The sequence below is a fragment of the Elgaria multicarinata genome, chromosome 5, assembly GCF_023053635.1.
Source record: "Elgaria multicarinata webbii isolate HBS135686 ecotype San Diego chromosome 5, rElgMul1.1.pri, whole genome shotgun sequence".
NCBI lineage: Eukaryota > Metazoa > Chordata > Lepidosauria > Squamata > Anguidae > Elgaria > Elgaria multicarinata.
In genome coordinates this window covers 116,268,081-116,284,700 of record NC_086175.1, presented here as the reverse complement: position 1 = coordinate 116,284,700, position 16,620 = coordinate 116,268,081, and the positions used below count along the sequence as shown (strand labels likewise).

The window sequence follows — 16,620 nt, the reverse complement described above, 5'->3', positions numbered from 1 at the left end:
AATACCAAGTAATGTTAAAGAAGTAACTGGAGTGAATATTTCCTTTCCATTTCCTGTACATGTAATAGACTTGGCATAGCCGTATAAAATAACAAATGACAATATGCAAAATATTGATTTATTCCATTTTAACATTGACATGTGATGACTTCAAAATTAAGAACTGATCATAAGAAGAAATTACATACATATTAATGTTCTACCTTTACTGTTCATACAATATCTCAATAATAGAACTGTTTTGGTGTGATTACATTTCTCAGTGCAAATAAGATCAAATATATTGACATGCAAGTGATTCGTTTAGGGCACAATTCTGTGCATGTTTAGACAGAAAAATGCCCCCTGGCTGGGGAATGCTGGGAGTTGTAGAACTTTTTTCTGTTTAAACCTGCATAGGATTGTGCCCTTAGACTACATTATAACATAGATTGAGATCCAAAGAACTGCAAGACCACTTCCTCATGCCCAATGTGCCCTTCTGCTTTTGTTTCTTGACTTGTAACCCCACCTCCTCTTGCTTTTAAACTGAGGGGCTTTTCAAAAGCAGTTTCTGATATGCCATGGGGCGTCTGATGGTCAAGGGGGCAAAGCCAAAAATTCTACTAGATGGGCAGTATTCAATACTGCAGCTGCATGTATGTCACTGATGTAGCGCTAGCAAAAGCGAACCCTAGACCAACACCAATAGCACATGGCTAAAGTACTTCTTAGGCTCACAGCCATAACTTTGTAATTTAATAGATCATATTTACTCCTTAACATTGCCTCCTTATCGTTACTATTTTGGCCTCTAGTTTGCATTTTGTGCTTGAGTTTTGAAAAAAAAATGCTGTCAAGAACATCTTGCATGATGTTTACTCAGTAGTGTGTCCGCTGATTTTCAGTGGGGCTCAATTCACAATAAGTATGCATAGCAATGCGGCCTTAGAAAATTTACCATTCCTTTTTATGTAGTGTGTTGTTACCAACATATTTGTCCAGTACACAACATAGAGGGGGAAAGACAGGCATGGAAAATGGCAAAGAGCTAGTCCTTATTATACAGACCATCAAGACAGCTGCAATCCTAAACATGTTTCATCTGAAGTAAGTCCCACTGACTTCAATAGTACTTACTCCCAAGTAAATGAACACAGGAAATGCAACATTACTCTGCAATGTGAAGTAGTGAGGTTAAGAGATGGCAGACAACAGACCCCAAATTTACAGAGCAATAAACTTTATTGAATATTGGAAAAACAATTATGATAGAGAAATTTATTTATTTTATTGCATTTTTATACCGCCCATTAGCCAAAGCTCTCTAGGCAGTTCACAAAAATTAAGTAGAAAAGGACTCAGGGGTAGCAAGTGTCATTTCACACTTAATCCTCAAACTGCATTTTGTTGGGAGGAGGGGGGAATACCAAGAACACAGGGGGACTCAGGATATATATATTCTTGTTTTACTATATAATAAAACATTGCTTGGGAGATATGTGATATTTTGATCTTATGTACTATCTAACACATTTAGTTTAGTTTGCATTTAATTTATTTTTACATGTTTTGTGTGGTGTTATGAAAATTCTATCATTTAATACTAAATTTACTTAATTTACTCATAGATGTTAATATGTGTGTTACGCTTGGTGTTTTTGTTGAGTAGCTGAAATAATTGACAGTGTATAATGAATATGTTGTATAACAGTATGTTGTATATTTTTATTAAAATAAATAAAGCATTCAAAAAACAAAACTGAGCTCCGAGCGGTTAAGAAAGATTTTTAAAAAATTTCTAATATATAATTTGTCAGAATATACAGGTGAAAGAAAAGTAAGAGTTCTACTCAGCAAAAACACTCCTAGAAAGCGGAGAAAGTTCCCGACGAGGTGATTCACAACGTGGTCAAAAGGAACTGAGGGGATGGGCAGGAACCCATTGGAGCATGTGCCAAAAAGTCCCACCAAAATTCATTCCTCAGCTATAGAAGTTTCCCAGCTAAGGCTCAGCAGAGGTGCAGAGCCCATAGGTGTGATGCACAGAGACCACGAAGTCTGGCTGCAACCTATTGCTTTTATTGATACCTTTCAATTTTGTATAGCATTCAGAATAACTGTGCGAAGAAGTAGCCTATAAATGATGTTAATACATGTTGACAGGGATTTTGTTTGATTATCTGTTAACAATGCTTAAATCTGAGAGCTGCATATTATATGAACAGTAACATCTGTGTTCAGTACCAGAACCCGTTTATGTTTAATGCAGTCTTCCCCAACCTGACGCTCACCAGGTGTTCTGGACTACAGCTCCCGTCACCCCTGACCATAAGCTATGCTGGTTGGGGCTCATGGGACTTGTAATCCAAAAAATCTGGAGGGCACTGGTTGGGGAAGGCTACTTTATAGAATGCTACCTAGCTCTCATAGAAAACATTAGTGTGTGAGTTCTACCATGTTTCAAATGATACTGTGACTGTTTGTATTATTCTTCCATCTTTCATGAAGTCCCTTTGTCCACTTCAGATACAAAGGTTTCTCAAGCACTAGATTGACAATTCAATGGTGGTTGTGATGTATCAAAGCTAAGTTGAGAAAAGTGCATATTTTGAAATGTCCTAATTCATTTAAAACTAATTATGATTGAACAGTATCATGATGTGTGTGTATGTGAGTGAGTATTTTAAAATGAGGCCTGACTTATTACCTCTTAATTAACATGGTATCATTCTTGGAGACCATTCTTACAATGTTTACTCAGAAGCAGGCCCCTTGATTTCAATAGGATTAATTTCCAATTAAGTAATTATAACCTCAGACAGTAGACATTGCACAATTTGTTGTCTGCCTCAAGGCAAACTTTAGACTATAAACTACTTGAGGAAGGGATCAGTTCTCTTCTACTTTGTAAAGTGATGTGAACATGAATGGTACATTATATATAACTAATCTTTGGGGCTGCCTCTATACTTAGAGGCAACAGGAAGACACTATGTAAAATTAGTAACTGGTATTATTAATAAGATATTATTAGAATTATTCCATGCTTTTATGTCAGAGTGACTTGAAATACAACCTGATGCGATAAGCACTGCAAAATTTTCCTATATAACTTTCCATAATTTTTACTTACTAGGCAAAGTAAATAAAAACTTCGCTGCATGCTTACTATCACTTGCATAAGGATAAAGGGCCTTTCTTAGTCTTGGCCACTGTCTATGGCAAGGGTGAAAAAAGTACAGCCAAACCATTTCTAGCAGCCCACCAGATTTTGCTGGCGCTAGCAACAGAACCCTAGGGTGTGTGTGTTTGTTTCCATGCATTCCCCCCTGGCATTGTGCAATACAGCCCTCAAGTCCAAAAAGGGTTGTAACCCTAGTCTATGGCTACCAGAAGGTAAGGAAATAAAAATACTGGTAACACCATTGAAATGATAGCTCAAGTTAAGACCAATTATTCACATCAACAGATGTTACACCAGTTGTAGGGTGAGCATATGGAAAGGAGGACACGGCTCCTGTATCTTTAACAGTTGTATTGAAAAGGGAATTTCAGCAGGTGTCATTTGTAGGCGTGCAGCACCTGGTGAAATTCCCTCTTCATCTCAACAGTGAAAACTGCAGAAGCCCTGCCCTCTTTTGTATCAGGTCAAGAGGGCAGTGCTCCTGCAGCTTTAACAGTTGTGATGAATTGGACAGAGCTGGGAGGGACTATGGAAACAAAGAGTGTTGAGAAGTTTATCAGTGAGAATAAAGGAGAATTATTTTAAAATTTTATGGAGGTGGTACCTAACCCCGATTAGATTGAATAAGATAAATGATGAGCATTCAGCAAATTGTTGGAGAGGTTGTGGGGAAAAAGGAACGTATTTACATATGTGGTGGCAATGCAAATATGTACAAAGATTATGGAAGATGGTGTTTTCAGAAATTGAAGAAATAGTGGGAATGAAAATAGAACAAACACCAAAGATTGCATTGCTGTCACTATTTGAAGATATAAAGTGTGGAAAAGGAACTATAGAGCTGATATCGAGTTTGCTGGTTGCAGCGCGACTGATGGTAGCTAGGAACTGGAAGATTCAAGGGGAATATTCTATTGAAGAATGGTACAAAGAAGTATGGGATATAGCCATTAATGTTAAATTGACATGTAATATTAAGTGGAGAAAAGGCGTAACTAAAATAAATGAGTTTGAAGGAATCTGGAAACAGTTCCTAATATTTGTGTTTACTAAGGGAAGTGGGAAACCGCCAGCAGAGGAAACAATTAGATTTTGGACTCAGGAATGATCCCGAGGTGGGGGGTGCACTTTTATGTTAAGAATGATTATGTTGTAGTATGATAATGTATAGGTAATAGTTATTCAACATATATGTACTCAACATTTATTCAATATGTATGTAGCAGTTGTTAGATGTTTTTCTTTTGTTATTATTATTACTATTGCAATGTTTTATGTATGTTTATATAGTGTAGAAAACAAATAAAAACTATAAAAAAAACAGTTGTGATGAAGAGGGAATTTGCATGCCTACAAATGACACCTACTGAAATTCCCTTTGCAATACAACTGTTAAGGATACAGTAGCCCTGTCCTCCTTTCCATATGCTCACCCTAACTAGTAGAGATACTGAACACTCAACTGAAACAGGAAGCTACTTCAGCCAGCATATCTTTATTTGAGCCATTTTAGTCTAAGTCAAGAAAAAAGTCTGTGAATAATCAGAGATGCATTAGTCCCACCATAATAGTTGAAGTTTATATTAATATCTAATGGAGAGACAAATGCTGAATTAAGCTAAAATCCAGAAATCATCTTAAACTTAATAGTTAAATTGTTGATTTCTGGAATATAGCATAATTCAGCTTATTTTAGTCATTTACAGATTAAGTAAAAACTTTAACTTTTTGGCTGAGTTTTCTATTGGAAAAACCATGACTATGGAAAGTCATTATGCATACCATAACACTAATCTGGCTACTGTTATTTTGTCCTAAGACTGTGTTAATCACAGTTAAATTACTCAAATTACATAATACAGCTTGAAGATAAACAAATGTAGCAACTGAGAATGATTACATTTGAAAATTTGGGCCAGGATCCAACAAACTGCTTAGACTCCTGTTGAGTTTTTGCACTGGTCCAATGCAATTGTTTATATTTTTCTTTTAACAACTGATCTCCTAAAGCCACATAAACTGCTTCTGAAAACTCCCATCAACATCAAAAGTAAATTGTCATGAGGTATGGAGGGCTCCTGTTAAGAGAAAAACTAATCTAAAACCTCCTTGGGCTTTTCATGTATTGTAACTATGGGTGCAATTTACCAAGCCTTGCTTCTTCGTTGAAATGAAAAGCAGATGGAAACCATGTTGGGTGGATTGTGCCAGTATTGTTTGGTTTCCCTCACTCAGATTAAATCAGATACATCTTTAAAACGTGTCGTTGCTTATAACTGACACGATCACATTGCTATTGCAACCATGGGTCCCTGTATTTATTAAATTGAATCACCTGACAATAGAACTCAGTTAGGGCTTTTGGCATGGGTGAAACCTCTTCCCATTCAGACCTACTGCTATGGTAGACTTGCACCTCATCAGTGATTTCATCAGGGGCATAATCTCCACCAAGGATGTAAATTTTATCTTCTATTCCAACTGCTCCTGCATTAAAACCAGCACATTCAAAAGAGCCTTCCCCTTTCCAGACACATGTCTCTGGGCAAAAACTATAAACCTTATAGGTAGAAAGGTCACAGATGTACAATGTGCAGTTCACTGGAACAGCTTTGATTAAGGTTGCGTGAAAGAATTGCCCAAATTCTGCTACCAGCTCAGACCACTGATCAGTTGCAGCATTATATTTAAAGAAACAATCCAGAGATGGATTAAAGGCATCAGTAATTTCTACTTCAGAACCAAGTACATAAATTATATTCTGACATGCACTCGCTTCTGGATAATAGATACCTCTTGGTAACGGACTCACAGATTTCCATTCTCTAGACAGAGGACTATATGCCTCCACATCCAAAAGACTTTTGATACCCTGAGATGCCCTTGTCTTCCCTCCTATCACGAACAATTGATTTAGGGTCACAACAGATGTATGCATTGTCCTTGGCTTCTTCATGGCTGATACTGATGAGAAGCTATCATTGGCTGGACAGTAACACCAAGTTTGGTCAGTGGCATTGTGAAATGTTTCGGCAATATGAAGTCTAATAGTCCGGAAACAGTTCCCTTCACATCCCCCCGTTATAAATACTTTTTCACCATAGCTAGATAAACTTGATCCTGGCAGGTCAATTATGTGTGTGTGTGTCAGTTCTCTCCATCGATCAGTTTTAATGTTATAACAAAATGTATGACGATGTGTTCCATTTTCTTCAGTTTTGTGAACCAGTATGTACTTCTCTGTTGTTGAAGGACGAGCGTCCGGAAACAGCCCACTGAACGTTTGCACATTTTTAATTGCCTCATTGATTATCACTAAGCAGCCAGTGCTTTCAAGTAACTGTTCTTCAGAGTGCAAGATGTCCCGGAGTGTCTTCTCAGACAACTGATGTAGCCTTACTTTTTTCATCAAGTGAGGAAGATGCTTCTTCCTTGTTTCCAAGTTGTGCTTTGTCCACCAAAAGACAGCTTTCAACACAGACTCTTCATCTGGGACATTCAACTCATCGGTTTGTAGACATTTTTGCAATATCTCAGAATTCATTTCCAGGAAATCATTTGATTGGAGCAGCAAGGAAAAATGGCTCTGCGCATACTCAAGTGTATGATCAAACAACTGAGTGGAGCCGTAACTTTCAGAAATAGATAATAGTTGCAAACAATTGACAAGATCAATGTTCTTAATCAGAAAGTCACTGCAAGCTTTTGAAAGAAGTGAAACTTGAAGAAACGATGATAGCTGAAAGAACATTTCTACATTATCATTTGTTATCTCAGTTCTTCCAGTGTAGGCATAATCTAGAAAAGCCTTCACTGCCTTGGGTGACAAATTACTAATAGTAACACTCCCATCATCTCTCTCTTTCATGTTAACTTCAAACATGGCTCTGCAATTAAAATACAGAAGATGAACATACAACAAATCACTGCCAATATTTGTGCCATCTAAATATGAAAAGAACAAAAACAAATCACAGAACTTGAGTAAGGTGAAGGACACCATTATCAATATACATACTTTGGACAACACTTTGGATAACTTGTTGAGTGAATGAATGTTAAACTAATGCAGCACATTAAAGAAATGGCAGTATTTTATCATCATAATGTTTTCACTGCTTTTAATTAGTTTAGTATAATAAACTTAGGTCTCACTCAGCTCACCGCTTGATGAGAATTTGTACATGTAATCATCGAAAACAAATTAGCTCAATCCACAAGACAGAATCCAAAGAGCACCTTTAGGCTTGCCCGAAGAATGTCCAGTAGAAATGTTGATTTCTTTATTTTTAAACAACTGATTCTACCCTCATGTCATATCAGAAAAAAACTTTTGGAACTCTCTGTGTCAAAAGCAGTTTGTCAGGCATGGCTGTTTTTAAAAGCAAATCTAAATTCTCTTGGGCTCACTGAATGAGTTATTTATTTATTTTTATTACATTTATATACCGAGCCATAGCCGAAGCTCTCTGGGCGGTTTACAATGGTTCTCTGGTTCTCTGGAATTTGCCTATAAAGCAGAGCAATATTAGTGGCTATTCACCAAGAGGTTCAAAGGATGCATTCTCAAGTTCAAGTTCAGATTCCTTAGAGCGAGTGGGTAACACGCAGCCCCACCGTCCTGAATTCAACACTGAATTTTATGGCAGCAGATTTAAACAAAAATAAATAAAACGGCAGATTTAGCCCTATGAATGTTTGAATAGCATTTTTTTTATAAAAAAAAATCTCATTGAGTGACATATAATGGTTACAGATGGGTAATTTACATTAGCAATATGTGCCCCAATCCAGCAAGGCAGATTTGCACATGAAAGTAGCTTTCCGCAAGCAAAGCTTATGTGGATACAAACAAGCATGTGAATATGTATCTCGATCTGCATTACAATGCTCATACAGACCACTTGAATTGGCTTCAGATGGCTTTTAAGGCAGATAGGAATGCACATCTCCATCTGCAATCTCTAGTTATTACGTACTGAGTTGCACGCAATGAGATGGACTGGGGCCATAGGTATCTAATATTAACTTATGAGCAGATAATTTTAAGAGGAGCCCTGCTGGATCAGACCAAGGGTCCATCTAGACCAGCATTCTGTTCACACAGTGGCCCACCAGCTGCCCACAGGAAACTCACAAGCAGGACCTGAGTGCTCACAAGCAGGACCTCCAGCTCATATTCCCCAGCAACTGGTGTACATAGGCATACTGCTTCTGAAACTGGAGGCAGCACATAGCCATCAGGACTAGTAGCCATTGACAGCCATTGAAAACGTCTGCTATTTCACAGCTATCTGGATTTACTGAAGTCTGGATATCTACGTAACTATGCACATAATTTCTAAGATTAATATAAAACAAGAATTCTACATTTTGAGTTGCATGAATTGATTCAGCTATGATTTTCAACTAAAAAAACAACAATATAAGCACAAAACCCACAAAAACTTACCTGAAAAAGTCACTACATGCGGCGAGTACACAACGGTGACAAGGGATCGTTTCATCTTTCACAAGTATTTTAAAGTCAAAAAATATGTTTTGATCCCTGAAGCTTTGCAGTACATTTAAGATTTGCTGGCCATGGCCTTCAGCCACTAAGGAGCTGATTTTCTTCTCCCGAGTTGAAATTCCATTGCAAGTTGGGGTGCCAATGGAATCATACTGCTTGTCCATGGTTTCTTCACTCTATACTTACTGCTAGGGGAGAGAATATTTTAGAAGTTATTTATACTATAGCAGAAACGTTTTCAACACAATTTAATGAGACTGGGAACCTCTAATTCATTATTATGGTATATAGAGGTATGTGCAACCTACGATCCAATCACAGGAAAAAGGTGGGGCATGCATGTTTTAAAGAAATGCAAACATAACAATAGATGGGGAATGCATGTTCTCTTCCAAATGCTACAGCACAGGGCAGAATTTCATTGCCAACCTGCCTGTATATATGTTTTCCAACCCAGCACTAAAGGAATACACGCAGAGAAGGTGCTTACAGGCTAATTTAGAGTGTATATTATCATGAGATCATAACGTTTGAATGTGTCCTTTGTGTTACACTATATTTCTCTGATATTTTAGTAACTATTATTACATTCTTTTATTTGTTTTCTTGTGTGATTTTAGCTAGATGAGAGAGAGAGTTGGGTGCCTGTTAAAGAACAACTAACTGTGCAGTCCTGTGCTTGCGCTCATCTACTTAGAAGTAAATTGCATTGAGTGCAATGGGATTTACTTCAAAGTAAATATGTATAAGATTGCAGCCCAAACATTATTGGTAGTAAATATGTATAAGATTGCAGCTCAAACGTCTTCTACTAAATCAGACCTACACAATGTACATCCTGAGGACTGGTTCCAGCTTCCTTTTTACCTATTTTCTTCCCCCACAGAGTAATTCCAAGTACGCATCGTTTGTGCTCCTTGCCTACTCAAGTCCCTCAAAAGTAAGAATGCCTGCATCACTATATCTATATCTGACCTGCGTGGATGTGCAAAATGAAGAAAGTATGCTATGAGGCCCAGGGAGAAGGATTAACAAAGAATACATTATAAATAACACACTGGATACATTTCCACAAAACAAAAAGGCAGAATTCCAGAGAATCCTGGTTTTCTCATTCACAAGCTGCATGCTAGTGCACATATCCCGTTCCCTTCCAATTGGCTCCTCCCCACAGTGGGAGGGGCTAAGCTAACCAGGAATTCAAAACTTAGCCACATGTCATCAAACTGGGTCTCTTGGCTTGTTGCTGCCAAACAAGCCAGGCTTTGTAAAACAACCAACCTAGGTTTGCGATTCTGGCTCAAGCCAGAAGCCCTAGTTCAGATAACAAGCCTTTTCCCACATCTAGCTGGGGTGTGGCGGAGCATGAGGGAAGGAGGCAGGGGAGGCATGGGGATACTCTGCAACCCCCTCCGTGTCTGCCGGAACACTCCCTTTACCCCCCTCTGCAAGTTTGCCCTTGACCTTGGTTGTCTTCATGCTGGCTGCAAGGGAGACGGAGATACAGATTTGTGCATCTGCGGTCAGACCTCAGATCCAGGAATCCGAATTATTCCCCCCACCCCCAGACTTTGTTTGAGGGCCATAGGATTGCTTCCTAAGCTTTAAATCCCTGCTTATTATTTATTTATTTTGAAGTATTTTATCCCATTCCTCAGCCAAAAGGAAGGTTCCTGGAGCAGCTTCCAATCGATCAGTAAAATAAGGCTTACAATCTAAAAAGATGCAATACAAACGGAAAAGGGAATACGGAGGGAAAACGAAAAATGTAAGATTTTCAGCAGCTTCTGGACTACTACGGTCTCCCTCACTCCGTCCTTCTCACAGGTTAGTCGATGGTTAGTTTAGCTGTTTCTGCTGGCAGGAGATGCCAGCACTGGCGAACAGACTGCATAGACCTGGATACAGCTCATGAACAATAAGCCAGGATTCTCTGGAGTTCTGGCTTATTGTTGCATGCAAAAGTGGCCATTGAGTCAAAAAAATGTAACAAAAATGCTTATGACAGTGTAGAGATGTGGCTCTCCTGAGTAAGTAAAAATATGACAGGTGGACCTCAGAATGATCTGAGTTGCAATGGCAGTGAGACTATTATATGCACAGAAGTGGAAAATGAAGCAACGCCAACAATGGACGAATGCCTCTTGAAGACATTGGAGTTGGCAGAGATGGCAAAACTTACAGCAATAATGGGAGATAAATCAACAGCCACATTCATATCTGAATAGAAACCTCTGATAGAATTTTTGCAAGAAACAGAGAAAAATGATGTATTTGTCTGTGGATTCAGTGTATGAGATATAGTTCACTTAGGCGTTAGCTAGACCTAAGGTTTATCCCGGGATTGTCCTGGGGTCATCCCTGTTCAGGTAAATGACACACAGGATATCCCGGGAGCAGGCAGGGACGATCCCGGGATAAACCTTAGGTCTAGCTAAGGCCTTAGAAGAAAGAAAAGAATTTGATTATTGTGTTAAATGTAATTAAACAAGGAGAGAATATAATTCACATTTGGGATGTGTAGAGAGCCGAAAATACACCTTAACCTTTGTGTAGTTCCCCCCCTCCGCTCTTCCTTCCCCCCCCCTTTCTTCTTTTTCCCAGGATGTAATGTTTCTTTGTAATGCTTTTATGTCATGTGTGTTTGCGAAACAATAAAAATTAATAAACTAAGAATGATGTGAGTTGCATGTTGCATTTCCCCCTTTGTGCTTAGGTCAAACACTTGTCATCATTATGGTGGATCATATACCGATCACATATTTACTGAAAGCAAAACCAACTTGCACTGAAACCCTCTTATCAGGCACAATCCTGCTCTCAATGGGCAGAGAGACAAGGTCTGAGGGCTGCTGCTGTACTTCCCAAAGTCCCAGACCCGGCACGTGAAGGCGACACCTTCTGTGTTGATGGCCCATGGCTTATGTAAGAAGGACTCTCCTGTATTTACGAAGACCAAAAGTAAGCACTGAAACTTCCCTTCATTAAAAACAGAAATACCTGGATAATTAATTCAGTCACTTGTTTACACAGTCACAAAATTACTGTTGGTATTCTGAAATATGAATTCATAAAACCTGGCATTTATTAATAATACATGTTAGGATTCCTTTATTAGAGACTGGCTTGAAAGTTTTTTGTGCTTCTAGGTTACCAGCATGAGATACTGAAATCAAGCTGATTCCTAGAGGCATTCAAGAGACAGGAGAGCTTCCTGCTTAATTACACAAGCTCCTGTAGTTATAGTAATCTGATGGGGGGGACGGGGACGTTTGGAGGATTTGCCCCTGAAATTAACATTCAAGAATGAATGGTAAAGCTTAAAATGAGGGGAAAGAATGACTAATAGTTCTAGCTCTCCTGGATTTAATACAGTCAGTACTGATTAGCTTGGGACCACACACCACACTCTAGTGCTTTCTCTTATTGCTGCTGGCACCATTTCAGATTTCTGCTACCCATTTTCCTTGGTAATGAAATACTGTTTAGCAGTCATGGTTTAACTACTCTCCCCACACTTCCCCCCCCCTCCTCCTCCATCATCATCATCGTCATCTTCTATTTTGTTCTTTTTCATTAGAGAAGTGCTTTATTGCAGGGAAATAATACTTTCCCTGAATTCAGAACACACTAAGAAAATGTCATCTAATTGTCTTATCATCTTTGTTTATGGTGGTGGTGGTGGTGGTGGGAGAATCCCCCAAAAGTATATGCATCAGCCAAATTATTAGTAGTGGAATCAACTTTTCTGCTTTGCTCTCCAAATGAGAGCTAGTGTGGACTACAGCAACCTGCATTAAAATCCCTGGTCAGGTACTTTGTTTGTTTCTTTCCTTTTTTCTCCTTTTTATTGTGAATATCAACAGAACAGAAAATAAATCATTAAAAAGAAAAAGAAAAAAACACATTACATATATAGGAATATCATCAAATGTACCATTAGTTTTAAAAAAAAGAGGGAGGGGAGAGTTATACATAGGTTTAAAGAAAAGTAGACCAAATATCCATATATTTATCCACTCGCAAGTTGTGCCTATATAACACCCGTTCAAATGTTGATAGTGTTATTAAGTCCTCAATCCATTGCTATATGGGAGGTGAGCATATGTCTTCCAACGTGATAATATAAGTCTTTTAGCTGTCATAAGGGCTCTGAAGATCCATTTGCGCTGGCAGGAAATTTAGAAGGACACGCACATCGTTACATATTATAGATTGTTTCAGTACAAAGTTTATCCTTATTATATTCCTAGGTTTAAATGTATATGTTTTAAATTTTGTAAGGCCGCCTTGAGGCCCAGTATTGGGCAAAAGGCGGGATACAAATAAATATAATAATAATAATATTAATAATAATAACCTCCTCCCAAAAAGAGGCAACTACAGGGCATTGCTAAAGAAGCATTAGGTGCTTTACATCTCCAGCAATTGTACTAGTTAGACAGACCCTCTTAACTTAACCTACGCTACAGCTTTGCTGGAAGGGGAAGAATGGCCACAGTGACACTTGCCTTAGTTACATCCCAATGGGATTACTGTAACATGCTCTACGTGGGGCTGCCTTTAAAGAGTGTTCAAAAACTTCAGCTGGTTCAAAGAGCTGCAGCCAGAGAGTTGACCGGGACTGGTTACAGGGAGCACACAACTCCCCTGTTAAAACATCTCCAATGGCTTCCAGTCTGTTTCCAGGCACAATTCAAAGTGCTGGCTATGGCCTATAAGGCCTTATATGGCTGGGGTCTGGGTTAACTGAAAGACCATGTTCTCCCTTATGAGCCTGCCTGTGCTTTATTAGAATGTAAGCCTATGCGGCAGGGTCTTGCTATTTACTGTTTTACTCTGTACAGCACCATGTACATTGATGGTGCTATATAAATAAATAAATAATAATAATAATAATAATAATAATAATAATAATAATAATAATTCTGGGGAAGCCCTTCTTTCAGTCTCACCACCATCACAGGCACACCTGGTGGGAACACAGAAGAGGGCCTTCTCTGTGGCTGCTCCAGTTCTCTGGAACTCTCTTCCCAGGGAAGCTTGATTGGCTCCCTCTTTGATGTGCTTTCAGAGGAAGGCAAAAACTTTTTTGTTCTGGCAGGCTTTTGGCAATTAATCTGTGCCTCCATCTGTGCCAAGGACTTTTAAAATTGTAATGTATTTTAAATGTTTAAATATTTTAATATTGGAATATTTTTGTAACTTTTGTATATTTCTATTCATAGGTTTTAAAATGTATATATTTTAAATTTTGTAAGGCCACTTTGAGGCCCAGTACTGGGCAAAAGACAGGATACAAATAAATAAATAAATTAATAATAATAATAATAATAATAATAATAATAGGATAACCCACTATAAGTTGCTCCCTAAACCCATGTGGAAAGTCAAGATGTACTAAATCCTGATCCTAAACATGTTTACTCAGAAGTATTTCCCACTGAGCTTTATGAAGCTTACTCCCATGTTACTGTCTATGGGACTGCAACTTTAATGTATTTATTATTTGGCTGAAGTCCACCAGTCACATATTCTGAAGGTGTCCCACTGACTTATTTATAATTATTCTAGAATAGGTGGGTTGTATATTGACTGCAGCCTTTGGAATTATATGAACATTCTATATATTTTACTGTTTGAATATTTAATACTGTGCTGACTTTTTTCACTCTTCAAAAGATAAAGGCAAATATTCCATGTCTTGGCAGAATAACACTGAATCCCAAATATCTATGGTATAGTAATTTGTGAGAGCAGCTGGTATGCTGCATCCATACTATTTATTATTTTAGGACTCTGAATGGAAAACATCTGAAGTCTGCAAACCTTTTGCTTCTTATAGCAGCAGAGCTGTAAGAATTAGCCTACTGTTGTCTGTAGGAGTACTCAAGATGATTGGGGTATACACCTACAGAATGAGTGCAATAATCTTGTTATTTTCCAATATTGAACACGATCTAGGGTGACCATATGAAAAGGAGGACAGGGCTCCTGTATCTTTAACGGTTGTATTGAAAATGAAATTTCAGCAAGTGTCATCTGTATATATGGGGAACCTGGTGAAATTTCCTCTTCATCACAACAGTTAAAGCTGCAGGTGCCCTGCCCTCTTTTAAATCTGGTCACTCTAGTATAGCTCCTGCAGCTTTAACTGTGGTGATGAAGAGGGAATTTCACCAGGTTCTCCATATATACACATGACATCTGCTGAAATTTCCTTTTCTATGCAACTGTTAACAGGAGCCCTGTCCTCCTTTTCATATGGTCACCCTATCACTATCTCTACAAGGACAATTGTTATAAAACACTCTGTTCACCTCTTTTGTTAATAAACTACTTTGCAAAAATATTTTACTATAGAAACCATGTCATGTTGCATTTCTTTTAATGAAAGCTATTAGAGCAGGTATTTGGCCTAGAGAAAGGTAAAAACTAACTCCTCTTTGTGAAGCCAAGAAGCCTCATACCTAGTGCTTCTAATGGCACAATCTTTTGTGCAACCACTTGGAAGTGAAACCCATAAAGATTAGCTGGAACTGATTTCCCACCGTACCCAAGAAAACAAAGAAGCCTCTAGTCCATTTCATGTGTGCCTAATCTATTTTGGGCTTTGTTTTGTTTTTAATTGAAGCCTGCAATCTACCAGCTGAACCCTTGTGCATTGGAGCTGACAATCCTTCCACACAAAAATCTAGTCTAGATTCCTCAATGCCTCTTAACAGGGTAATTTAGGGTCGGGAGGTTATTGTTAAACAACTGGGAGACAGCAGTCCTTATTGATCCACTGCAAAACACCCAAAGATCTACTAGTAGATTCAGTTCTATCTTCTGTCCACCCCTGTTCTAGACCAACCTTCCCCAGCCTGGTGCCCTCCAAATGTTTTGGACTACAGCTCCCAGGATTCCTAACCATTGGCCACGCTGGCTGATGGGAGTTGAAGTCCAAAACATCTGGAGGGCACCAAGTGGGAAAGGCTGCTCTAGACTGTACTAACACCCGCTCGTTCCCTTTTTTTCCTGGGAAGAATGTCCGATGACGACAAGTTAAGGGAACATGTTGCATTAGAAGCTTCAGCGGTTGCTGTGCGCATGTCCGCATAATCTCGCGCATGCTCTGTATCAGCACTGATGTTCAACCCCCAAGAGCCCGTTCTCTCCCTCAGGAAACCCCGCTCGGAAGGGAGGCAGCTTCGAGGCCCGCAGGCACTTCTACAAGTTCAACACCTCTCAGTAGGATGTGGTTTCCTGTAGGCCGAGGAGGCCTCCCCGTCCCGACCGTTTTGCCCCTGTGCCGCGCCGTCAGCTACTCACCTACATCCACCACAGAAGCTCCGAGACCATCCGCTACATCCGTCACCCTACATCCACCATGGCTCCCCCATTGGCTGTCCCTTCCGTCAGTCCAAAGAACCCTGCGCTGTGAATGGTGTAAGCGCGTGTCAATAGCTCGTTAAAGCCCTCCCCCTCGTAACGGCCGCCTAGACGATGCTGTCAAGCGCGAGGACCGCCCGCCCAAGAGTTTCAAGATCGCTGAAACTGTAAAGACACTTCAGGTTATCAACGGAATGGGGAGTGGGTGGGCCGGTAAGGCACTATAAAGAGGTCCTGTGGAGACAGCCATGTCAGTGGGGGCGGTGAATCCGATCTGGGGTTCAGTCAGAACTCTAACGGCACTGTTCAAGGTGCTGAACCCATTTGGGGGATGGAGTTGAGCACCTTTAGAGTTCTGGCTGGATCTGACTGAACTCCAGAGCGGATTCACTGCCCCACTGACTTCGGAGCCACCAGCCTTCACTGGAGAGACCGTTGTCCCATCGCTCCGGATGTGGCGGCGGCCAAATTGAACTCAGAAGTGAGCGGTTCGTGTCAGCTCTTCCCCTTCTCTCTCTCTATCTCTCTCTCTCCACTCTAGAAGATGATGTCCGGCGCTGATTGGTCT

At 39.5% G+C, this 16,620-nt stretch overlaps 1 protein-coding gene across 1 annotated transcript; it reads right to left on the bottom strand.

Moving 5' to 3' along the window:
- Positions 1–5,286: 5,286 nt before the first annotated feature.
- On the bottom strand, positions 5,287–16,047 carry KBTBD3 (kelch repeat and BTB domain containing 3). The gene is made up of 3 exons (XM_063127833.1): positions 15,993–16,047; positions 8,619–8,866; positions 5,287–7,053 (listed from the first exon to the last, which is right to left on the bottom strand). The coding sequence occupies exons 2-3, from the start codon at positions 8,840–8,842 to the stop codon at positions 5,460–5,462; spliced, it is 1,818 nt and encodes a 605-aa protein (XP_062983903.1). The 5' UTR covers positions 8,843–8,866; positions 15,993–16,047; the 3' UTR covers positions 5,287–5,459.
- Between the last annotated feature and the right edge of the window lie 573 nt (positions 16,048–16,620).

What these genes read in the sequence shown, in the direction of transcription:
- KBTBD3 (XM_063127833.1), bottom strand. Translation starts at nt 8,842, where the DNA reads ATGGACAAGCAGTATGATTCCATTGGCACCCCAACTTGCAATGGAATT. An exon ending in GCATGTAGTGACTTTTTCAG is followed by an intron (nt 7,054 to 8,618) that starts GTAAGTTTTTGT and finishes TTTTAATTGCAG; the next exon opens with AGCCATGTTTGAAGTTAACA.